The sequence below is a fragment of the Prenolepis imparis genome, unplaced genomic scaffold, assembly GCF_030444845.1.
Source record: "Prenolepis imparis isolate NDT839.2.m4 unplaced genomic scaffold, iyPreImpa1.0 SCAF_2, whole genome shotgun sequence".
Lineage (NCBI taxonomy): Eukaryota > Metazoa > Arthropoda > Insecta > Hymenoptera > Formicidae > Prenolepis > Prenolepis imparis.
In genome coordinates, this window is record NW_028141160.1 from 23320224 (window position 1) to 23343743 (window position 23520).

The window sequence follows — 23520 nt, forward strand, 5'->3', positions numbered from 1 at the left end:
GTGTGTTTTCGATTCATCGATTTTATTGTCAAGTGTAGGTATAATTAAATTATTTTCGGTTCAAAAAAAATTGTGACTAATGACATTACGCAGTTATAATTTAAATCTAATTATTTAAATTTTAAATGCAGACAGTTTAATCATTTCAATAATATAATTATAACAAAAATAAGTTATGTGTGAAATTGATTAAAGAGAGAGTAGTAGATAAAAGTACAATATAAATTTCTATTCGCGCGAGAATTTAAATCTAAAGTCCGACTATAGGCATTGAAGATTAAAGATTGGAATTCAACCAATCAATTATTTTCTTAATTGATTTTATTAATCTTAATTGAATAAAACGTTCCTTTTAGCATTCACGATTAAATTCAGATTGCGCCGATTAATCTTTACGTTAGTTTTTACATTTTTTATACATTTTATATGATATTTCTTCGTTTGTCACGTGTCATCGCGCATGACCATTCACAGCGACAGCTGGCTTAGGGTTTTTCACTAGATTGAATCATGGCCAATTAGGAGTTACGTTCCAAAATTTACTTCTTGGAGTAGAGTAGTCTTCGATTGACCAATTAGGTCAAAAGAAACACAAATTTCTTTGTTCCGATTGGTCACAAATAAGCTACTCTATCCCAAGGAGTAAATTTTGGAACGTAACCTAGGAAGGAAGTGAGCAATCGAGTATCACTTCTGTATACTCGTACATTATGATTGTTTGATTTTGAATAGAAAATGATTACTCACAATTTACTCACGATTGTTGTATATACCAGTGTACAAGGCAATGGTACGTGCGGCAACGCGCGACAGCTCGACTTGACAGCTGATCGACAGTTTTTGACGATATATTATTTTAAAGGAGATAGAAATTAATTATACAAACTTTGAAATTCTTTCTCTCTCATATTTTTCGAAATTATGTGAATACTTGTGTTAGCGCATATGGATACATTGCAAAAGAATATCTCGTGATAACCTGAATTATAATAACACAAGTGTCTCGATATTATCAAATATTTCTATTTTTATCTTCTATTTCTTACAGATTTTTTTTACTAATTTAAAACTGGATTTTTTTCGTTTTTTCTTTTTTTTTTTTTTTTTTTTACTGAAATTGTTATCTATAATTAAGAATTGGTATTTTTGACGAATCTAAACTCTTCAAGGAGGAAAATGGATAATTTAAATAGATCGTAATTTTCAATCAATATTTCAAATAAATTCTAATTTTGAATTTAATTGTGCAAAACTTACAATGTTAAGGATAAAAGCCAGTGATTAACAGCTTTTCTTCTTGAGAGTTGAAAATTATTAAAAAAAATATATTTTGGAAGAATATATTCAATGTTGTAAGACGCTCTATATACATTTGAATATTTCTTGCGTATATGTACACTCGCGTATGTAGGATGTTACGTCAGCTTATCTATGCGTCGACAAAAAAAAGATTTTGTTATATTGATTATTATTTTATCATGCAAAAATGGTAATTTCGACTTGTATAAATATATATATGAGCTGAATACTTTACATTAATTATAATAAATAAATATAATTACGATATAATAACTAAAATAAATATTATATAATTATTTCTATAATGATTTCTATCTCTAGATCCTTTCAAGAAAATTACATTATTCAAGTGTCAGTGCAACAGCTATACGTGCTGCTATTAGATGGCTATCAACAACAGGTTCCACCAGAGGTGAGAATATAGTTTTTACGCCTGAGGATAAATAGAGTAATAGCTAAAAATGATTTTATTTCTTTCTCAAATATATCAAAAATATAACTTTTGTATATTATAATGACTAGACTTTGGATTATATGCAAATTGCATATTTGTTACTTTTTGCATATTCTATGAGTGCATGAATAATGTGAACAAATTATAATGTTTTTACTTAATTAATGTTAATTAATTGAAAATATAATTTGTAATGCTCTCATAGAATATGCAAAAAATAACAAATATGTAATTTGCATATAATCCGAAGTCTAATAATGACATTTTCTTTATTTAATTCTTAACTCGAACAAATTAATTTGTGTTGTAAAATTACAAAAATTAAAGAATCCTGTAAATCTTGAAAGTGTTATACTATCATTTCTTCAAAACATAAATAAATTCTATATAATTTTAGCATCTTCTAAAGACAGAAAAGAAACAGGAAACATACAAACAAACATGGATGATGAAGTCCTTTTAAAAGATGTATGTCTACACATTATTTTGTTCAGGAGTTTTAAAGCTCGAATTCCTTATTAATTTATCAGAATTAATTAAAATAATTAATTTTATACATAAATAGGTCGGAGATTGCGGCGTAATAGTCTTAAATCGGCCTAAAGTGTTGAATGCCTTGAATTTGCCCATGGTCCAAAAGATTTATCCCATTCTTAAAGAATGGGAATCTTCAAAGAAACTGGTAATAATAGAAGGTGCGGGTGAAAAAGCGTTTTGCGCAGGTGGCGATATCAAATCGCTTGTCTTGGCGTTGAACGAACCAAAAGGAGAAGCTCTGGGTGTAGAATTTTTCAGAAAGGAATACACGTAAGTCTTTGTAAAGAAGTATCTATTTAAGCACAAATCAACATTTTTTATATATTTGTGAGTAAATAAATTATAAGATATTTTTTCTCTTTCTTGTAGCTTAAATTATTTGATTGGAACGTACAATAAACCTTATATTGCTATAATTAATGGGATAACAATGGGAGGTGGCGTTGGATTATCTGTACATGGCAAATACAGAGTCGCCACGGAGAAAACGCTTTTTGCGATGCCCGAAACAGCAATAGGATTATTCCCTGATGTCGGCGCAAGTTACTTTTTATCCAGATTGAAAGGAAAATTAGGTCTCTATTTGGGACTGACAGGACACAGATTGAAAGGTAAATTATGATTAATTATACTTGGAACAATATATAAAACATACATGTATATGCAAATTTAAATATACATATTTTATCAAGGTATTGACGTATTTCTCGCTGGGATTGCAACGCACTTTGTTCCATCAGAAAAACTAGCGGACTTAAAACGCGACTTGTTGCAAAGTACTGAAACAGTTGAGGAGACTTTAAATAAATATCAACCGAAATTAAATCATGAATTCAGTTTGGCGCCTCACATGTCGCAGATGGAAAATTGCTTCTCTGCTCCTTCCGTCGAAGAGATAATTGAAAGGTAAAACATAAGACATTTGTGTCAAATAAAAATGTACATTTTTAAATTTATAATTCAGGAATGTAATTTTTTTTAAAGGCTAAAAAAAGATAATTCAGAATGGGCGGAGAAGAACGTAGAAATATTGCTCAAGATGTCACCATCTTCTCTCAAAATTAGCAAGAAAGCAATCGATGAAGGATATGGAAAATCTTTGGCAGAGTGTTTAGAGATCGAATACAGATTGGCGTACACTTCTTTGAGCAGAGACAGTGATTTCTATGAAGGTAGTTAAATAGATATTATTTAATTAAATAAGAGTTTTTAAGTTGCATCTAGTTTCCTTTTTATTCTTGAATTGATATTTCATTTTAGGTGTCAGAGCTCTTTTGCTCGACAAAGATCAAAAACCGGTATGGAAACCGCCGTCCTTGACCGATGTTACTGATGAATATGTAAATAAGCGATTTGCAACACTTCCTGTGGAAAAAGAATTGAAATTACGCACTAGCAAACTGTGAGGAAAAAAGCTCTATTGTATCGTTATGAAAACAATAATTCTTTAGAAAATTGTTTATATTTTAATTTTGTACAGATTGTAAGATTTGAAATAAATATTGTTCTTATCTTTAATTCCTTCAGATATTCAATTTTCCATATTTTTCATAATAGATTATATAAATAAATTTAACAGAAATTTCTTAATCAAATAGTATAATATACAACTTTGTAAAATATAAAACATATTTTATTCGTGTAAAATAATGAAGAAAACATTTTAAGTACTTATAACTAAGTACTATTATGTAAAAAAATATGTATTTTTATGTTCTTAATTTTTATTCTGGAAGCAACTCTTTAGAATTTATCCATATAAATTCACCAGCCAAATTAACAAAATTTAATTACTATTTACATATTTATGTGAAATTAAATTTTTAACAATAAATAAATTTACAGACATATAATTGAAGATTGTTCTGTAACATATAGCATAATTTATGTGTATAAATATGTATATATAATGTGTATATATACATATATACACACATACATGTTATTTTTTACTAATTATCTCAGTTATAATTGAGATATGCAACTTGATTATTTCCTATCTAAAAAACAATATAATTAAACGATTTAACAATTTCAATTATTTTAATGGACTTTTATAACTATTGCGAAAACAATTTTGATAATCACATGTATTCTGCATTTTCTGAACAATAGATTTCCAAAAAACATACAAAATATTGGCACAAATACAAGACTATATAAGTAAAAATCAAATATAAAGGTAAACGCCAGTGATTAAATATAAAATAACATTCAGCAGTGTCACATATTGATTGATTTCATACTATAATATACCATTAATTTCATAAATTATTCACACAAAAAACAAAATGGGAATATCAGCAAATCAATCTCTTTCATAAATTACGTATTACATTTCTTTAACTTTTTAGAAATCATAAAACATAGAAAATTATTTACTGTTAAATATATCGATGATTAAAAAGAAAAAATAAATCTACAAAAACACCTGGAATTCTTAAATAATTTATTAGTTTTATTTATCAAAACGTTTTTATTTCATTTTTCAGCACGTATTAATGATTATTCTTCTAGTGTGACTCGCAAAATGATAGGATTCCATAAAATCTATGTTGGGATTCGAAGAATTCAGAAAAAGGTATGACACTTTCCCCGAGTTTTTTGCATGTCAATGTCAAATAAGGAAAATTAAAATCCTATCATTCGCGTGTACATTATTTTCGAGAATATTCGTCTCTATTTGTGGAAAATCTTCTCGAATTTTGTTTACTGCTTGGATTCTCTATCTTTTTTGAGATCGATGAAATGGTACTCCTTTCCTATGCTGTTGATTTCACATGAAGAATATTACAATTCCGGTATCAACACCGTTATCAGAGGAAAGAGAAATGTGAATGATGAAACTGTCGAGAGAATCTGTCTGTCATGTACAATAATAGATACGTTCAATCGATATACTGTGCAAGCCAACGGAACCCTTCCCCGTATCCCTGTCGCTTCAGAACTGAGCACATAAATAGTTCCAGTGGACGGCCGGGTATCTCATTACGAGCGACTTTACCCTAAAATTTAAAAAATCACTATTGTAATATAAAAATTTTTAAGTACAATAATGTAACGCGTTTCTTCTACTACTTAACATAACTTTAAAATGGGTTCTAATAACTACTCTAATTTATATAACTATACCTTTCCTGTTGTTTGCCCATACAGATTGAAGAAATTCCTAAGTTCGTCCTCAGAAGCTGCCGATGGTTTGTCAATTTTATTGCCTAGCACAAGAACCGGACACGCGCTGAGTTGTTCATCGGTTAATAATGCATCCAGCTCGGCTTTTGATTCTGGTAATCTTGATCTGTCACTCGCGTCGACGAGGAATACTATCGCGTCGACAGCCGGAAAGTAATCCTTCCATACACGACGTGCTGGAGAGATTCAATTCACACGGGTATAAGTAACTGTACAATTGTAAAAAGAAACATTTCCTAAGGTGTACATTTCGCATGTATACCTTGAGTATGGCCCCCTAGATCAAAAGTTGTGAATCTCATATTTCCAATAGACAATTCTTCGGATGCTAAAACATAAATAAGACTAATGATAACTCAGCAATACAAGTTTAAATTTTATAATTTGTCAACTGTAATATAACAGGAATATATAATCTATATTTTGTAGTTTGAAACAGAAGAAATACATGTAAAGGCTTGATTGTGTGTGTGTATGTGTGTGTGTAAACTACAATAAATTAAAACTATTTATTATGAAATAATGAATGGATTAGGAAAGATTGTCATTTATAAAAGTATGTATTTTTTAGGAATCGCTGGTGAAATATAAGTAGGACTGCGATATAAATAGGACACAGGAGAAACAGATAAATTAGTCTAAAATTAGTTACTTGGATGCAATGTGGGTACATGTTGAGCTAAACGATCATCCTTGAGCATATGAAGCAATGTAGTTTTGCCTGCGTTATCCAAACCTAGGAAGAGAAGTTTGCCACTCTTCTTCCATAGTCCTGAAAATAACAGAGGAGAATCATGCGGATTAAAATCACTAACAAATTTACAAGGAAACAGAATTTCTATCGAAAATTTATGACAATAAAAAATGTCGTTGGAATTGGGTAAAACGATAAGAATAATTTTTCCATAATAAACAGTACATTGTCAAATAACAAACATATATATATATATATATATATATATATATATATATATATATATATAACACAAATAGTATTGTCTCTTGAATAATGAACAAAGGACTTTTAAAAAAATTGTCTTTAATTAAAGATGGAATTAGTTTAAGATTCTTCCAATCGGACAATCATTCCTGTAATAGAGTTCCTTAAAATAAACACGCACAGACATAATTTCTAAACTACTCTATACTATCACAGCGATAGAATCACAGTATCAAATTACATCAAATTATTACAACGTTCTTGACCTTTGATACAATTCTTCCATCTCAATTACAGATTGATGCGAGAGAAACTCTACTCACCAAGATAATTCAGCACTCCGGCAAACCAATCCCAAATAAACATATTTGTAGCTGCGACTGTGTCTCGTCTACACCGTGTTGCGTGTATATGTAAATGTGTTAACTAACGAATGACTCTGCAACAATAAGTAAGACAAGTTTAACGAGATCATAGTCTTAATCGTCTGCCAACGTGACCGCGCAGATTCTTTTAAAATCCGTCCTTTTAAAATCGTAACCTCGGCTATTATCCTACGTAAGGGTGCAGGAAGTACATACATGCGATAAACCCAGTGCGTCGTCGTCAACGCGATAGCTCGTTCCTGCGATTTATTCCTCTTTCAGGTTGCACCTACCTTTGATCCTTAATCTTCTGTCTCTTTCTCTCTCTCCCTCTCTTTCTCTTACTAATTATACATACTTGTTTTAATCTTACACGCGAGAAAAGTGCAGGAAGAGCTGAACGAGATCACGATGCGTGCAGTTTGCGAAAATCTCTCTTCTTTTTTGACATATAATACAATATTGACGTACGATTTATAAATCGAAGACGACGACTCACCGGAGATCTCTCTCTCTCTCTCTCTCGCTCTCTCTCTTTCTCTCTTTCTCTCTCTCTCTTTTTCGTTCACTGACACTTTAGTTTCTCGCGCAAAGACTTTCGACACGCGGAGGCGTAAAATCACGAGCGATCGTTCGGAGATTCTCGCGCGCACGGGACGTTGAAAGAACGACGACCGAACAGCTGTTAGCGTGTCGTGTCGGCTAATATTAGTTTGACGTACCCACTGTGAAAAAAGCGTATGGAGGCCCCGGGGACGGAGAAAAGTACTTTTCCTTCCATAGAAAGAGCAACCCGACCGCAGAGAGCCCCGTTGGCTGGCAGTTGGCACTGGATGACGTCTACTTCCGTTCGCCATTTTGCTTGCGTAATAGGGTTATATCATGCGCGCGAAATTTAAAAAACGCGAATCTCTTCCGCTTATTTTTTCTCTATTTATTTAATTATACGTATTTTATATATTATTTAATCATACATATTTTATATATTATTTAATATATAATATTAATTTAATTTATCATATTATATTAATAAATTGAATTATATTATATTAATAAATATAATATTTATTCATATGCATAAATGTTAACTGCTTAACTTTTTTTTCATAGGTTTTATATTCTGCTACGTAAATGTTTTTTTACAAGATATACTTTCTGAAGACAATGATTTGCAAAGTCATTCTGCTGAAGCATAAAGTTACAAGTCATATCTGATATATATTGAGAAAATTATCTTTGAAAGATAAAGTAAACAAAAAATAAACAGACTAATGTCTTATCTATTGATGGAGGGGAAAGGGATATAGATTATAGCATGTTCCGCTGTATCTTTGCTTAATAGTTTTATAATAGTTAATAAACGCGTTGAGATATTTTTTTCAAGTAGAGATTTATGAAATTATTTCTACAATTTTACACGCGTCAAATGTTGCTTAACAAAAAATAATTTTTTTATAATTGCTTATTGTACTTTATACACATACACATAGAGAATTTTGATTTAATTTTATGATAAAAGTGCATTTATGTATTATGAAGTTGAAAAAATAATTTCCATCCTCTTATTTGCGTTTCAAAAATGCATATAGAGAAACAGAGGAACGGAAATACACAGAACATTATTTCAATACGAATGAAGTATTACTGTATTAATGCTTAAACCACTATATCAAATATGTGTAATTACTTATATCGTAAGAAGCCAGCCTATCTATCTAAGGATACTCGACATTTTCTTATCTTGTATCATCTTTTTATAATTGCTACACATCTTCTACATCTTCTCTATAGTAACTATCTAATTAAATATTATTCAATACTAACGAATTAAATTAAAGAAGTGTATAAAGTTTATTACAAAACTTAATTAATGAGATGTGTATAACGTATTATATTTGAGTCATTTGCAACTTAATGTATCAAGAGTATTGATAATGTGTCGTGAAATTGCACGATATATTATCAATTATTATAATTATTTACATTTGCAGAATTGAAAATGTCTTTTTCAAGAAGAGAAACGAACTACATACACGTCTATTGTGTGTGATCTCGGACTATAAAGAATAAACAATTCGATTTAAGTTTTGTATCAAAACGTGCTGGTGTTTCAAATGTCGCAACATTGTAAATTGCGACGTTAAACTAAAACTTTATTGTACAATTACTACAAAATCGGTCATCGATCACAAATAAATCGTGATTTGCCTAGATTATATCCTGCTTAGTTTCATTTTTAAGGGACGAAGCAGGCCACGATGACGGAATCCCGCTCAATTTGCTGGGTGGTAAAGCATACACCCTGCCCGCAGGGTCGTGCGTCATGGTCTTACTGCTCTGAAAAGTAAAGAACGCTGCTAAACCATTGCAGCACAATCAGTCGAAAAGTAGCGCATCCTACGAGTAGAGATCCATTTTGAAGCGTCCAGAGCATCAATAGTGTAAGTCAGATTGTAAAGATCGAACTTCAATAGGGGAAAACCGATAAAGTGTAAAATGTGCCAACAAATATATTAGACAATATTTGTTTCTCAATATTTTTTTCCTCGATACATATCTATCGTTACATTACTTGATCACAAATTTTCTTATGATAGATTCATAAGGTTATTAAGCGCAGTGCTATCTATAGTCCAATTCGCATAAACTTAAACAAACTGAGCAAAAGAACTTGTATATAACGACATAGATTACAGATTAATAGGTTTCCCTTACGGTATTCTCGAGTTATCGAACTTCCTGTTTGAATCGCCGGGACTTACACCGATCCACTCTAGGCTCTCCGCACGCTCGAGGTTGCTTGATGTGTGCTTAACACGAGTCTGGGCATCACCTGCTGCGCGCTCGAATTCGCGCCCGGACTGGCGACGAGGGTGGTATACGTGGGCTGTTGGGAACAAGTTCGCATGTGAACCGACCAGTGTGACTGCTGACACGGGTAATCGCAATAAGCGGTGTTCCAGCAACAGTAAAACATCGCTTCCCGTCCGCATTTGGCGCACCACTGTTTTCGCTTGGTCTCTTCGATGCAACGAAGCTTCTCCTCTTCGGCCTCTTTCCGAAATTCCTCGAGCGATCGCAACTTCTCTGCCTCTAGACTCGCGCGCATCTCGCGCATAGTACGATCTGGAATTTAATAATGTTCTCTATAGTGTTTTTTTTTACAGTAAAAGATTTCAAAGAGGGGAAAGAAAGAGATGTGAACATACCAGTGTTGTGTTTCAATTCGGCCAGCTGCTGTTGATGCTTCCACTTCAAGTGTTCGATCTGCATCTTCAAAAAGAATATCCCCTGACAATTGTCGGCCGTACCGTTTTCACCGTTAATGTAGGTTTGAGCTGCCTCCTTATACGCCTCTTCCATCAACTGGCCCATTCTTCTTGCCAGTTCGTTCGCATTTTGATGTAGACGCGCGCTGATCGGTCCGGCTTGCGGAGGCGGTAGTTGATAAGCGGAGGAGGATGTTTCTCGCTTACTCGGGGAAACCTGGACAAACTCGTCTGTATCGAACAACGGGCGTTGAGGTGTGATTTGCGGATTACGTGATTTGTTAGGAAAAGTCTTCTTAGCTTTGCTCTCCTTCTTCAGGAACGAGTTGTGCTCCTTCGTCATATCCTTGTTGCCCTGATAGTCGACTGTCGACGAGGCTTGTTTCGCAGTCTCCGGCTTTCCGTTATTCAGCACAAAGAGCACAACGGATTTATCCGCTACGGGATTGATCACAACGGGTTTATCCACTACGGGATTAAGGACATTAGACGACGACGATGACGACGACGAAATAGTGTGAGTAATCTTCACGGTCGACGACGTTGAAGTCGGTGGTGACAACGTTATGTCGATCTCGGGTATCTTTTGAACACTCGACGATTCCTTGTTGTTCGACGACGTAGTTTTGTGTACTACGCCTGGCAAACTCGGCGACGAGAGTCTCTCGTTTTCCTTGCTCGTGATAATAGACTTCAGGGCTTTCTCCGCGTTCAGTTTGTCGACCATTCTCGTTTTCGGTTTGTACACTTTACTGCTCTTCGCGACGGTCTTTGTCACGTTTTCCGTTTGCGAAAGCGCCAACTTTGGATTGATGATATTTTTCAAGAGGTTTCTCTTCTGCCCTCGTGCCGTGTTGGATGATGATGATGACGATTCGTTGGTCGGAGGTGTCGCAGACTTGGGCGAATTCTCCGTGGACGATTTTGATTCATCCTTCGATTTCGGCGAACTATTTTTTTCCATATGTTTATGAACATTAGAAGATGTACTGCTATTTTCAGTGACATTATTCGCAACAAAAGTATTTAATCGAGACAATAATGCTTTTGCGTTTTTCGATTTCTCATTTTTTACCATTTTGTTTTGAGCAACTGTTTCAACTTTCTTTCTTAATTTACCATCATCATCTAGATTCGTCCGCGAGTTTCGAGTATTCTTACTGTCAATAGTATCTGATTTTTGTACTTTTGGTGTCGTAGCTTCGCTCTCCTTATCAGACAAATTTCCTTTCGAACTAACGTTTAGCTCGCCGTTATCAATCGACTCGTCATTCTGCGATTTGCCTTTAATCGGGGGATTCCGCTTTCTCACAGGCGTCTTTTTCTTCGGAGTCGCGGAGAGTTCGGAATTGAAAAAATGATTGTTGGGTTCGAGCGGGTCGTAATTCGGCAGCATCAGCTTAATTTGCATCGGATCGTTGGGGTTGTACTGCACTTTGGGTGGCGCAAACTTGAATTGACCATATATAAGCGCGAGTTTTCTACAGTGACGAGTGATTTCGCGCACGCATTCATCCATGTCGGACTTTCGTTTACGTGGGGACGGCGCGGGCGGCTCTTCGGAGTACAGATAAAGATCCTTCGGCGGTACCCAGGCGCGATCGTGCTCGCCGAAGAAGCGCACGTCCACAAATCCTTGAGAATTTACACGTGGCATCGCCTTCGCCGGCCAGAACGGGAAACCCTTTAGTTTGGCCCAAACGAGCGGATGCGGTCGACGACAAGGCTCGATGAACCACGATGGTTGAGGCCTCGGCAAATTTCTGCCGTGCGCGTAACAATCAGGACAGCCCTCGATCTCCGAAACTTCTTGACGCGTCAATTTGATGATCTGCTTCGCCGTGTTTGTCAGCTTCAATGTGTCCGCATAAACACCACCACCTATCAGGTAGAGATATCGACATAGCTTACTTGTCTACTCAATCTTATTTATAAATTAGACACGAATTTGAAAGTATAACAATTACGTACACGTGTTGAACACGATACAATTGTGTTGGATCCATTTCGCGTCGGCCATAAACGCGTCGGTGCTGCCATAGAGCTTGGCTCGCACATTTGACTCCAAGAGACTCAAGTCCATCGGCTTGACAACATAATCCAAATAGGTTGACACTTCTGTGAGGTCTACCGGTTTGCAGAATGGTTCAGACTGTGGAGCAGAAATAAAAGGTATTTAGAAATAAATATCCATCATATGTAATGCAATAATATTCACGTATTCGATGAAAAGTGATGTACGTACGCCGGGATAGTCGCGTAATCTTTCGACCACGTGTTTGAGTAACATGCACAATTGATCCACGGACAATTGCGCCATGGCCACGGAACGCGTTTCGGCATTCTCGGCTTTCAAAATGGTCGCACATTCCCCGCATATCCATTTCTCCAAGGAGGACGGCATGCCACCTATACACTTGCGATGCCATGAGCGAGGACACGCGGTGCAATGAGCATCGATGTTTTCCTTATGACATCGCCAGCAGAATTGGTCGTTGGTGCTCTTTAATTTCTTCCTCTTGCTCCTAGTGCCGCTCTCCTCAACAGAAGATTCCGTTGCCGTCAAAGTACTAGAAATAGAATATTAACACCTCTCTCTTTATATTCAAGATATAATACAATTTCATTTGTTTTATATAGTTGTAACAATAATCAATTGTTTTATACATTTAAATGTACGTTTTCCATGGAGATGTTATACTAACCTTAAAGATTTTCGCTTTCGTTTTAAGACAGGTCCCACTTTTGCAGAAAGATCTTTATTATCTTCTTTTTTAATATCTTTCTCTTCATCTGTATTTTGAGAATCTGCATTTGGTGTCTCTCGTTTTGTATCTATATTTTGTGTCTCTTGTTTCTTATTTATCTCACCGTCGTCCAATTGTTTCTTAACAGTTACCAATGAGTTTGAATCGTGTTTGCTTTCATTTTTTACCTTATCGGCATCCTTTTCCTGTACATTTGCACATTCATTGTTTATATCTAATGTTAAACTCTTCTTTTCCTCTGTATTAACGGCATTGTTCGGTTCATTATGCTGGTTGACTGATGAAACAATCGATGGTTCCTTCTCATCATCTTTCGACTGTGCAGTTGCATTTATTTTATTTGCGGCAGGAGATTTCACAGAATTTTCATTGCTTTCATGGGACGCCATTTTGGTTATTACCTTCAGCACAAAGAATCTGATTGGAGAACAGTATCAGCATAGATACATATGTCTATACATATTATCTATTTATGTAATTATAATCACATTATCAGTCTACCATATAGTTAACTGGTAACAGTTACTACAATAAACTATTAGAATAGATTTGCATGGCTATTATAAAATACATTTATTTCAACAATGCTCAAATATAAAGATAAGCAGGAACAATATTATCATAAATGCTTAAAAAGTTATATTTCCTAAAGTGATAACAACAAATGCTGCTGTTAATAGCAGCAATTTAGGGATAGCCAACTGTAATATCTGGCAATAACACACCATGTGGAACATTCTCGCGGTGATTATCACCTTCGTAGAGCCATCCAAAGTGTTGCTATTTGCAGAAGCACGCGAGTATAGGTGAGTAGAGAGAGCTGCTGAGCATAAACAGAAGCTTTACCTTGTAAGGTGCTCTCTCCAGGTAATATAATGCTCCCTCTGTCTGTGTTACTGGTCTGTTATCGCTCTCAAAACATTCTCATACCACGAGCTACGTTTAACGGACTGCTAACGTTAGTAAATAGCGATGTAATGAGATCGTCGTTCGCTGCTTTATTCACTCGGCCTCATATCGAAGAAGAATTTGCCTTCGTACGATGCCCGATGTCTTGAGCTTGATCGCCAACGGTGGCGCCATCTCTCGACGGTGGTATCTTCAGGACGCTGATCACGTGACACGTTCTCCGTCCCGCTTTTTATTCGTGTTGATCGTCGCTGTTGATAGAAGGAAATTGTACATAACGAAACCACATGTCAATTTAGAATACTTTTTAATCGCGTACTTTCTCTATTGCATCTGTCATTATCTTTTCTCCTTCGAATATGAATAAGCTATCTTTTATTTAAAGAACGCAGGAAGAGTATCTTTTTAACATAATAAGATTGTAAGCAAGAATGAATCTATCGTTAGCTTACCGTTTCTCAATAATGATGATGACGATGACGCTGTTGCTTCAAGCTTTTTTCGGACGCTGCGACAAGAATTCATGAGATACGACGTTGCACCGTCGACAGTGGCGGAAAATGAGGTTAGACGTTTTTGCATGATCGCGTCTACAAGGAACGCTCGACTAATTGCTATACGTACTGTTTGTCTGTCTCTTCCAGGAAGCGCTAATGACCTTCGCTGATCGGCTTCGCGAGAAATTTCCAGGTCCCGGTCGCGAACGAGACGATCTTCCGTGTTTATTCGAGCCGAAACGTCAGAAGCGAAGGTTGTTTGTGCGCGAATAAACTGGCGGAGGTAAATCACGATATTACATAAACAAATGATATTAATAAAACAAATTGCGTCAATTCGTTACAGTAATGTATAACCAGACGTTTCTCTTCATCTACGGATAAGACAATCGATTGCAATCGTACGATTATATCATCTCCTTCGCCAATGTTCAAATAGGTTATGTGATGCGCGGTCACGTGGTTCACGCGTCGAATCCCCCCTCCTCCTCTTTCTTCTCCTCTCTCCCTCTCTCCCCACCCTCTCTCACTCTCTCACTCTCTCTCTCTCTCTATCTGTCACCTCTCGCTGCGGCGAAGCGATATCGCGACCGCGACCGAGATGTCAAAACGAATGGCTGTGACGGATTACGATTATGGATCGCGTAGATAGTAAACAGTGGCAGGTACAACAGCTGTAAATCCTTTATCTAGTCAATTCGAGATAAACGCGGACGATGAAGATTACTCGTTGAAACGTCAATTGATCAGGAAGAGAGATCGAGGCTGGCGGAAAGAAATTATGCCTCGGAAATTCTCTCGTGACAGCGATGAATTCTCTCGATGAAGTAGCGGTAGTGCCTACTTAGGTTATGTCGTTCCATTGTCAAAGTGTTCGTAGCCTGTTATCGACGTCGGCCACCACGTAGAGAAGACGTACGACGAGACTATATATAATATGGGCGACCACATCGGCGATAACATATTGATCCCGCAGGTCGACAATGTCGTGTTGATCGACAGGAGCGATGGCAGTAACAAGTGCATGGATGGGACCCTGTGCATCAGCGGTCATCATCTTATCTTATCTTCCAGACAGGACGACGGACAGGAACTCTGGGTAGGCATATATATAATCGATATTACCAAAATAATAACGTTCGAATCAATGCCATCGATTTCATCAAGCTCTCTATTTTTGCCAGTTGATGAACCGCAATATCGACGTCGTGGAGAAGAAACTAAATACCCAGAGCCCAGGCGGTAGCATAATATTGAAATGCAAAGACTTTCAGATCCTTCAGTTGGATATCGGCTCTACCAATGATTTAATCAATGCCATATTATCCATAGAAAAGCTGATATCATTAGGTAATTTAATTGTATTTACATTATTCGTGGAAGTGGGATATAATTCTGTCGTTTACTTTTACAGATCAGACTCTGCAATATCCATTCTTCTATCGACCACAGACGACCAACAACGTCATGCAAATAGAAGATGGATGGACAGCATTCGCGCCTGTCTCTGAGTGGTCCAGATTATTGGCAGCTCATGGAGATGAGTGGCGCATTAGTTACTTGAATAGAGACTACAAAGTGTGCAATTCGTATCCATCGGCGGTCATAGTGCCACGTCAGATGGACGACAAAGTTGTTATAGCCTCTGCTAGCTTCAGGGATGGTGGGAGGTTCCCTGTTTTATGTTACAGGCACGAGGGAGGAGTGAGTAATAAATTATATTTTAAAAAAATCAAAATATGTGAATATATACTCGAGTATGTATAATTTATTACAGAGCATACTGTTGAGAAGCAGTCAACCGTTATGCAGTGCTACTGGTAAGAGATGCAAGGAAGATGAAAGACTGTTGAATGCGGTTTTAGGTCCTGGAAGACGCGGGTAAGTATAATCAATATATAGTACTATCTAAAAATTACAGCTATTATTTTCAAACACATAATTGTTACGAATCATCGAATCTTATTTACAGTTACATAGTGGACACGAGATCCATTAGTCAGGCGCAGAGTGCCAGGGCCAGAGGTGGAGGTACGGAAATGGACACTGCTTATCCACAGTGGCGAAAAGTACATAAACCAGTTCCTCGACCGCACGATTTAGCGGATAGTTTCTGCAAGTTAATAGAAGCTTGCAACGACGTGAATAGTTCCACTTCGCAGTGGCTGTCGAGGTTGGATAGCAGCGGGTGGCTAACCGCCGTACAAAGTGCTTTAAACGCAGCTTGCGTCACCGCGCAATGCCTGCATCAAGAAGTCGCTGCTGTGCTAGTGCATGGTGTGTGTGTGTATATATATTAAATATTAATGTAATATTTAATATATCGTGAAAGTTTATATATATATTCGCGCAACTCGCATGTTTACCATCTAATCGCCATCTCATTCGAAGTATATATTAATAATATAATAATTTTGATATTTACAGGCGGCACAGGTAGAGACTCTACGTTAGTAGTAACTAGTTTGGCCCAGGCGATACTGAATCCCGATTGTCGGACGGTACGAGGACTTCAGGCGCTTATAGAACGCGAATGGTTGCAAGCGGGCCATCAATTTTTCAGTCGAACTCGTTGCGGAGCCTATCAATCCTCGAGCTCGCAAAATCTAACGCACGCGCCGACCTTCTTGCTCTTTCTCGATTGCCTTTACCAATTGCATCATCAATTCCAATTTAGTTTCGAGTACACGGTAGATCTACTTATCAGATTGTACAAGCACGCCTATTCCTCAAACTACGGTACATTTTTAGGTCTGTATGCTAAAGCATAAATTAATTGTACACTTCTTTATTCACTTCTTTAATTTTAATTGTATATTATTTTAAAAATACATGTTTATGCGTTTCTACAGGTGATTCGGAAACAGAGAGAATAAAACTACGGTTATCGGAACGAACTTACAGCTTGTGGTCGTACATGAATCAACCGGATGTTTTAGAACAGTGGATAAATCCGTTGTACGAACCGAATCCAGGAGTGATCTGGCCCAGCGTCGCCCCTATCAGTATTAAACTGTGGAGAGAACTGTATCTCGCGCATACGAACGCAGCTTCGTGGAACGGTATGCTTTCCTATGCGAAGCAGATTAAGCAGAATCACACGGCGGTACGTAAAGTGGCTGGACAGTTGCACGCGCAGATCAAGCAAGCGTTGGAGGAGATTCGTTCGGATCCGGACATGTCGCGAGGGGACGCGGACGGTCAGGAGGAGCATCCTCGTATCGCGCAATTGAGCCTAGAGTCCCAGAGTACTTGATATAGATTTGTAGAAAGTGAGAAAATCTAAGGTAAGCGCTGCTGTTCAACGATCTTGTCAATATGCCTTCGATTATACAATATCACGTTAGCTCGTAAGGATCTCCGCGAATAACCTGCCACGAATGCCGAAGTCCTTCGTAATAATGAATTCTCGATCAACTCTTCTTTCTAATCTCTCTGAGATTTAAAAATAAATATCTATTCGTTAAAGAAAAAGGCTCTATCGGTTTTATAAAGCTGATTATCTTTGTTGACATAAAAGAATCTTGTATATATCTGTGTGTAAAAGATATTTCGCATAATCGGCGTCACATGCATCACATTATTACTACGATCTTCGTCTGTATAGTAAAATTCGCATCACTAAGAAAAGGTGTTCTATGCAAAGCGATTCAAACAAGACGAGATAAATTTGTGATATTTTTTTTATTTTACAAATCGCATAACTTGTATCATACTCACGTAATAATTTTAGCGACGTTGTATTACGCAACGTGTACATATATTACATATAATAATTTATCGCAATTATTATGTGTAATATATATAATTTTCCCTTCTATATATACATGTATAATTTATTTATCCAAAGGTAATAATATAAGCAAATAAAAAAATGGACTATATTAAAAATTCACAATTGAAGAGCGTAATTGCGAGAAAAACTGGCGAATTTTTCATTCGAGCGTACACAGAGAGAGAGTAGAGGAAATCTCGCTTGTATCGGGGGTACGGACGAGTTTTTACCGTTATTCGGGAAGGATGGCGGACCAAAGAGAGAGGAAGAGAGTGAGAGAGAGAAGTTAAGGGCGGGATTGTTGCCGCTGCCGAGGCAAAAGGGGGAGAAGGCTGGAGGGGAAAGCGCGGCAGGTGTTCACACACAAAGAAACTGAAAGGGAATCCCACGGCCATTGGCTCCGCACTCAGGAATGCATCGAGTTTCGTCGGCACATTCGCATTTCGCGATCAAATATATACGTACACACATGCATGCATCATCTTGATACAGTCGTAAAATGAACAGGGAAAAGAGAGAGAGAAGGGAAATAATGTGTATATGTATATATGTTTAATGTGCGTAGAGTTGCGTAAAAATTAATCTTGGAGAGATGACATAAAAAGATAAATCGGCGTCGAGGCGTAAAAATTTTTAAGTAAATGCGATCGCGATGAAGAGGATCTGTATAAAATCGTTCGGCGTCTGTATTATTATAGCTCGGAAAACCTAATCTCGGAGCGTAACGAATCGAATTTGCGCGGGCGACGAGAAGAAATAAAGGAGCTTTGAGAATCCTTGAGATAAATAAAAAAATCCGCTAGATCTCGATCTTCTCGCGTCGTCTGAATAAACGTGGAGATCTTGCGATCGCGCGTGAAAATTCCAAACTTGGCCGATGACGCAAAGATGCAAAGAGATTTTTCTTACATATATAGTAAACATAAAATTAAAAAAAATATATATATTATATATTTTCTCGCGGAGTCAAAATCTCCCAAGGACTAGAACGTCCTTCGACGCGTTCACGACGCCATTTAGGCATTGTGTCTCGGCAACGCGCGCGTGCGCAAACGAGCGAGCGCGCGGAGATTATTATACCGGTTTCGAATCCGCGCGACGGAGATCCGTGAGAAATCGCGATCCCGCGCGACCGTGTTACACCTCGTGGTAAGGGTATATACCACTACGCGGGAAATGCCTCTTTTCTACATCGTCCTTCTTGTTTACCTCGCGATATATATCACTTTTTCTCCAAAAGATGATGGAGACTCTTCTGGAGGATAAAAAGAGCGGAAACAAGTGGTCCAGCACACGCACGCACGCGCGCACGTACGCTTCCTCTCTCGCCTCGGCACAGGTCCAGTATCCTTGGATGAGTGTGGATCTAGTCACGCATATCGATCGGAAACGTGGACTGAATTCAAACCCATCCAGGGCCGCTGGACGGGCGGATGTTCCTGCTCTTCTCGCGTCCGCAAGATCTTCCTCGAGATGAGATCTTCGCGCGGAAATTTCCTCGTCTTCGTTCTCCAAGGAGGTTCCAAGAGGAGACACGAAACGACGTCGACGGAGCCGGAGAGCAGAGTACGATGCGTTCGTCGAGAATGGCATTAGCGGCCTCAACTCTCTTCAAGGTGGGGAGATTCTTGGAGAAGGGGGCCCGCGCGTCGTCTCCTGGTTCCCCTCCAACCCCCTCCTCTTCGTGTCGGTCCCTCTTCTTCGATCTCTCTTCTTTGTACTCGCTTAACTCGCCCTGATCGTCTTTCTCCCTTTCCTATCTCTTTTCTCTCTGTGCAGGCAGGCACTTATACCGCCGGTAAGGGGCCCTTACGAGGAGGGGAGAGAAGGGTCGCTTTTTCCCAAGGCGTCCGGGGATCACAACAAAGAAAGATGCGATTTTCGAAGCGAAGAGCGGAGAACGAAGCGACCGCCGAGAGACGTTTCTGGACAGCAGCCTGTTGCATGTGTGTAAGTGTGTGAGCGATGATAGAGTCTCTGCTCTCTCTCTCTCTCTCTTTCTTTCTTTTTCTCGTTATTAGAGAGAAGACTTATATATACCGGAAGGCGATGCCGTTTTCTCGAATAAAACGCGCTCGTTCGCTTCCGCGAATCAGCGAGATGAATGCCGGATTCTCATCTTATTTTGTTATCAGCTCGCGAAAAGAAAGTAGTATATAGGGTATATATATAGTTATTATAGTTCATAATCGCGTATTATAGTCATTTATAGCGTCGAAATATACATGTATATGAAGAGCTGATGCGTAACTTTGAGTTTAGATTTAAAAAAAAAAATATATATATAAAAACTGTCGAGATGAGCACCACGATCAGAACAAAACTGCTATAAAGCCGGCTCCGAGAACGTTTTCTGCCTCTTACCTGAAATGAAAATTCAAAGAATTTTAATCACTTTAGGTCTGCTATATCTCGTATAGTTGAAAATGGTTTGGGAAATGTGGCAGGTATCTATATTTCGCCTTACAATAGCAGTATATCCTCGAAAAACTATGGAGATGTTTATAACAACGAAGTAAAGAAATAACATCTTTCTGATTTAATATTATTTTATTGTAAGCGAAAAAAAATTTGTGGTTGCGACAAGAATGCCAGGTTGCATATCTTTCCGGCTTTCTTAAAAAGAAATTTTACGTCAAATATTTTTCGCAACGCTACAAATTATAAAAATTAAATTAAAAATCTAAGGCAACAACATGTTCAGATTATTTTATTTTTTTAAGTAAAAATATTTAAAGTATAAAGAGAGTTGGAGAAAATTATTCAAAAAATTGTGGCTTATTTCAATGGAGAGTCGAAAGATTTGAGGATTTGTAAAGTTTTCTTTAGGGAGAACAGAGCAAATACAATATAAAATTTGAAAATGCGTCCGATAATATATCTTATTATTTGCTCTAAAGGTTTAAGTTAATGACGACGATTTTTTTATACGCTATATATCATATTTTATTGCGGACATTCGAATATGACGTTTTATATTGGCGAATTCTCAAGTATAGGATGTCGATTGTGTTGCGCAATAGTGAGCGTGACCTTGAACTTCATCTTCTTTTATCTTTCTCCCACAGCATCCTGAGAGAAAAGCTACCGCAGCGGTAGTTCGTGCAGAGATGCGGCGTCGTTTCGTCATTTTCTCTCTCTCTCTCTCTCTCTCTCTCTCTCTCTCTCTCTCTCTCTCTCTCTCTCTCTCTCTCTCTCTCTCTCTCTCTCTCTCCTCCCCCCCTCTCTATCTTGCATTCAAATAACGCAGAGTTATACTTCTTTATTATTTTTAGCCAGAAATTTAAATAATAATATAGTTACAATTTCAATTGATTGAATTTTCAATCTTAAAAATATGAACAAAGTTTTGGTGCCTTGCCTTTTCTAAATTTTTATTTGCAACTTTACATCTCACAGAATGTAAATGTTTAAAAAAAATTACATTGTTGATTTCTCGTACATCCTTCCAAAACACTTTGCATCTTGAATATTATTTTATTACCATAAATCTCACGGTAAATATCGTATAAACACGAAGATATTAGATCTCTAGATCCGGTTGCGAACCGCTTGGAGCTCTAGAGGGGGCCGCTAGAAACCGAGAAAATTCTCGTGATAAAAAGAAGAGAAAAAAGGCAACGCGATACACCTAGCTGTCAGGTAAAAGCCAGGAAAATTCTATAAATATTGTAAAGCAAGACGACAAAATTTTTACAACGGTAACTTTTCGAAAATGAAAATTATTCTCTCGTGAGAAAGAGAGAATATTAATTAAGTTTCAAACATTTAAGAAATGTGTGTAAGAAATATAAATTTAAAAATTTTGACTTTACAAGAAATGTATAAAAAGACATGGTCAGTGTAAAACAAATTGATATATTTATAATAAGAGAAAATTTATTATTATTTATTTTTATTTATTTTTTCGGATTAAATTAAAATCGATATCTTTGAATTAAAATCTTTTCTAGAGGGAGAGTGATATCGATTATAGCATCGCGAGAGTATCGTGGCTTCGAGACTCGAGTTTGACAGGAAAAATCGGAGCACCGCTGTCGAGAGGTAAAAAGATTCTAAAGACGGTTGCGAATAGAGAAGAAGAGGGAGAGAGAAAGAGAGCGCTAGGTCATGGAAAGCGAAGGGGAAGGAGGAAGGAGTGAGGAGAAGCTCGCAAATTGTCGTTTCCATAGTGATTTATACGCCGAGCTCGACCTGAAGGATCTTGAAGCGAAAAATCAGTGCAAAACCGATCTAAAAATCCGATTGAAGCGCGCTCTCTCGGTCGCGAAGCGAACTGCTTAAAATATATTACGATAACATCGAATTTAAATTTGCAGAAATTATTTGCAGCGCCATCTAACGAGAATGGATGGTACTTGTTCGAGTTCTTCGCGTCTGAAGATAAGATTACTTTACTTGCAAGTTGCAAAGAATCCAGACAGATGACTCTGGTATTAACATTGAAGACGCGGGAGTTGAAATTTTCAATTTTTTAACATTTTTATAAATATGTTTAGTATTGAAATTCTATTTTCAATTTGATCTATCTTCATTAAATAACTTTGCCATCTATTTATCTTTGATCAGATTTTAATTTTTATTTGATTTTTTGTTCATCTAAAGTTTGATTGACTTTTAAAAATTTGTTTATTTGAATACTCATCTTTATTCTTTTAAACAAAAAAGAAAGAGAATTTTAGAGTAATACCTTTTCTGTATAAAAAGCGACTGCAATAGAATGACTAGCTTTCCTTTTGCTTCTAGAGATGAAAGATAGAAAACGTATATAGTATAGCCACGCATGTGAAGCAGCGCGTTCGTTGCATCGGTAAACTGGTATTTTGCCAAGCAGCAATCGTGCAAAACGATGCTCCAATAATTCAATGCTATTCGGAGCTAACGGAATGCCGTTATCGTCTTCAATCGCGATCGACAAGTAAGTACGTCGCATTATTACTTAATAATTAATTTTGATAATTAAGCACATTTTGTGTTTACAAAGATAATAATATTCATTATTGTAATGTTTAGAGAAAAAAAGGAGAGCTCCGCAAATCTTTATAGCCTGGTCGCTAAAGCATCAGCTGATCCGACTTTTGCGTCTCCGAATTCTAAAAAAGCCAGTCAACGTATGTGCAGGTTCGTTTTCAAAAGCGAAACACCGATGAAGAGAGAGAGATACCGACAAAAGGCTCCAGGAGCATCTCGCCGGCGCCTTCAAAAGCGAGAAAATTCAGTGAAAGAGTCACTTGTGCAGTGACAGTGCTTTCCAGGTTAGTAGACCGTGTGCGGCGAGTCTCGCTGTAAACTTTAAATCGCCATTTATACGACCGTCTCTCTCCCAGCAACTTTTTGTAAATATACATGCGCTCAGCGGCGTAGTGATTGACTTTTCTGGAAGAGCGAAAACCCACGAATTTACGAAAGATTCCACGTGAAGCTATCTCGATAAAGCTATCTCTTCGTGTTGCTTCTTCAAGTATTCCAAAAATATTTAAAAATAATTTCCTTCGCGCGCGAGTTTGCGACACCG

The 23520-nt window shown here is 37.1% G+C and overlaps 4 protein-coding genes across 21 annotated transcripts; 2 read left to right on the forward strand and 2 right to left on the reverse strand.

Moving 5' to 3' along the window:
* The first annotated feature begins 592 nt into the window (after nucleotides 1-592).
* Nucleotides 593-3808, forward strand: Hibch (3-hydroxyisobutyryl-CoA hydrolase). 2 transcript variants are annotated; one of them, XM_083032359.1, is made up of 8 exons: nucleotides 593-790; nucleotides 1621-1711; nucleotides 2151-2221; nucleotides 2319-2560; nucleotides 2660-2901; nucleotides 2983-3196; nucleotides 3275-3462; nucleotides 3551-3808. In XM_083032359.1, the coding sequence occupies exons 1-8, from the start codon at nucleotides 788-790 to the stop codon at nucleotides 3694-3696; spliced, it is 1197 nt and encodes a 398-aa protein (XP_082888485.1). In that variant the 5' UTR covers nucleotides 593-787; the 3' UTR covers nucleotides 3697-3808. The 2 variants fall into 2 exon arrangements, with proteins under 2 accessions (XP_082888485.1, XP_082888484.1); XM_083032358.1 differs by lacking the exon at nucleotides 593-790 and adding an exon at nucleotides 1148-1489.
* A 919-nt stretch (nucleotides 3809-4727) lies between these two features.
* Nucleotides 4728-7659, reverse strand: Sar1 (Secretion-associated Ras-related 1). 3 transcript variants are annotated; one of them, XM_083032361.1, is made up of 6 exons: nucleotides 7510-7659; nucleotides 6746-6861; nucleotides 6135-6254; nucleotides 5745-5810; nucleotides 5423-5658; nucleotides 4728-5295 (listed from the first exon to the last, which is right to left on the reverse strand). In XM_083032361.1, exons 2-6 carry the CDS (start codon nucleotides 6786-6788, stop codon nucleotides 5179-5181), a joined length of 582 nt encoding a protein of 193 aa, XP_082888487.1. In that variant the 5' UTR covers nucleotides 6789-6861; nucleotides 7510-7659; the 3' UTR covers nucleotides 4728-5178. The 3 variants fall into 3 exon arrangements, with proteins under 3 accessions (XP_082888487.1, XP_082888491.1, XP_082888488.1); XM_083032365.1 differs by lacking the exon at nucleotides 7510-7659 and adding an exon at nucleotides 7287-7483; XM_083032362.1 differs by lacking the exon at nucleotides 7510-7659 and adding an exon at nucleotides 7004-7241.
* A 1146-nt stretch (nucleotides 7660-8805) lies between these two features.
* On the reverse strand, nucleotides 8806-14498 carry Zmynd8 (Zinc finger MYND-type containing 8). Of its 12 annotated transcripts, none has more exons than XM_083032366.1 (9): nucleotides 14358-14498; nucleotides 14186-14241; nucleotides 13550-13984; nucleotides 12762-13225; nucleotides 12302-12626; nucleotides 12028-12208; nucleotides 9997-11937; nucleotides 9621-9913; nucleotides 8806-9124 (listed from the first exon to the last, which is right to left on the reverse strand). In XM_083032366.1, exons 3-9 carry the CDS (start codon nucleotides 13559-13561, stop codon nucleotides 8996-8998), a joined length of 3345 nt encoding a protein of 1114 aa, XP_082888492.1. In that variant the 5' UTR covers nucleotides 13562-13984; nucleotides 14186-14241; nucleotides 14358-14498; the 3' UTR covers nucleotides 8806-8995. The 12 variants fall into 12 exon arrangements, 9 of the variants coding, with proteins under 9 accessions (XP_082888492.1, XP_082888495.1, XP_082888494.1 ...); XM_083032369.1 differs by having other exon boundaries at nucleotides 8807-9124; nucleotides 12762-13241; nucleotides 13671-13984; XM_083032368.1 differs by having other exon boundaries at nucleotides 8807-9124; nucleotides 12762-13241.
* Nucleotides 14499-14723: 225 nt separating this feature from the next.
* LOC145933021 (myotubularin-related protein 9) lies at nucleotides 14724-22923 on the forward strand. 4 transcript variants are annotated; one of them, XM_083032376.1, is made up of 10 exons: nucleotides 14724-15329; nucleotides 15415-15580; nucleotides 15645-15934; nucleotides 16008-16111; nucleotides 16203-16507; nucleotides 16658-16981; nucleotides 17083-19621; nucleotides 19785-19955; nucleotides 21074-22438; nucleotides 22752-22923. In XM_083032376.1, the coding sequence occupies exons 1-7, from the start codon at nucleotides 15168-15170 to the stop codon at nucleotides 17484-17486; spliced, it is 1755 nt and encodes a 584-aa protein (XP_082888502.1). In that variant the 5' UTR covers nucleotides 14724-15167; the 3' UTR covers nucleotides 17487-19621; nucleotides 19785-19955; nucleotides 21074-22438; nucleotides 22752-22923. The 4 variants fall into 4 exon arrangements, with proteins under 4 accessions (XP_082888502.1, XP_082888504.1, XP_082888503.1 ...); XM_083032378.1 differs by lacking the exon at nucleotides 21074-22438 and having other exon boundaries at nucleotides 17083-17517; nucleotides 19246-19621; XM_083032377.1 differs by lacking the exon at nucleotides 21074-22438.
* The last annotated feature ends 597 nt before the right edge of the window (nucleotides 22924-23520 follow it).

Excerpts from the sequence above, each read along its gene's own strand:
- LOC145933021 (XM_083032376.1), top strand. The coding sequence starts at position 15,168 with ATGGGCGACCACATCGGCGATAACATATTGATCCCGCAGGTCGACAAT. Across the intron at positions 15,581-15,644 it reads AGAAAAGCTGATATCATTAG|ATCAGACTCTGCAATATCCA; the intron begins GTAATTTAATTG and ends TTACTTTTACAG. Across the intron at positions 16,982-17,082 it reads AAACTACGGTACATTTTTAG|GTGATTCGGAAACAGAGAGA; the intron begins GTCTGTATGCTA and ends GCGTTTCTACAG.
- Hibch (XM_083032359.1), top strand. Across the intron at positions 1,712-2,150 it reads AACAACAGGTTCCACCAGAG|CATCTTCTAAAGACAGAAAA; the intron begins GTGAGAATATAG and ends ATATAATTTTAG. Across the intron at positions 2,561-2,659 it reads TTTTTCAGAAAGGAATACAC|CTTAAATTATTTGATTGGAA; the intron begins GTAAGTCTTTGT and ends TCTTTCTTGTAG.
- Zmynd8 (XM_083032366.1), bottom strand. Across the intron at positions 12,627-12,761 it reads CGAAAGCGAAAATCTTTAAG|TACTTTGACGGCAACGGAAT; the intron begins GTTAGTATAACA and ends TTCTATTTCTAG. Across the intron at positions 11,938-12,027 it reads TTGTATCGTGTTCAACACGT|GTGGTGGTGTTTATGCGGAC; the intron begins GTACGTAATTGT and ends TCTACCTGATAG.
- Sar1 (XM_083032361.1), bottom strand. The coding sequence starts at position 6,788 with ATGTTTATTTGGGATTGGTTTGCCGGAGTGCTGAATTATCTTG. Across the intron at positions 5,659-5,744 it reads TCTAGGGGGCCATACTCAAG|CACGTCGTGTATGGAAGGAT; the intron begins GTATACATGCGA and ends GAATCTCTCCAG. Across the intron at positions 5,296-5,422 it reads ATGGGCAAACAACAGGAAAG|GGTAAAGTCGCTCGTAATGA; the intron begins GTATAGTTATAT and ends TTTAAATTTTAG.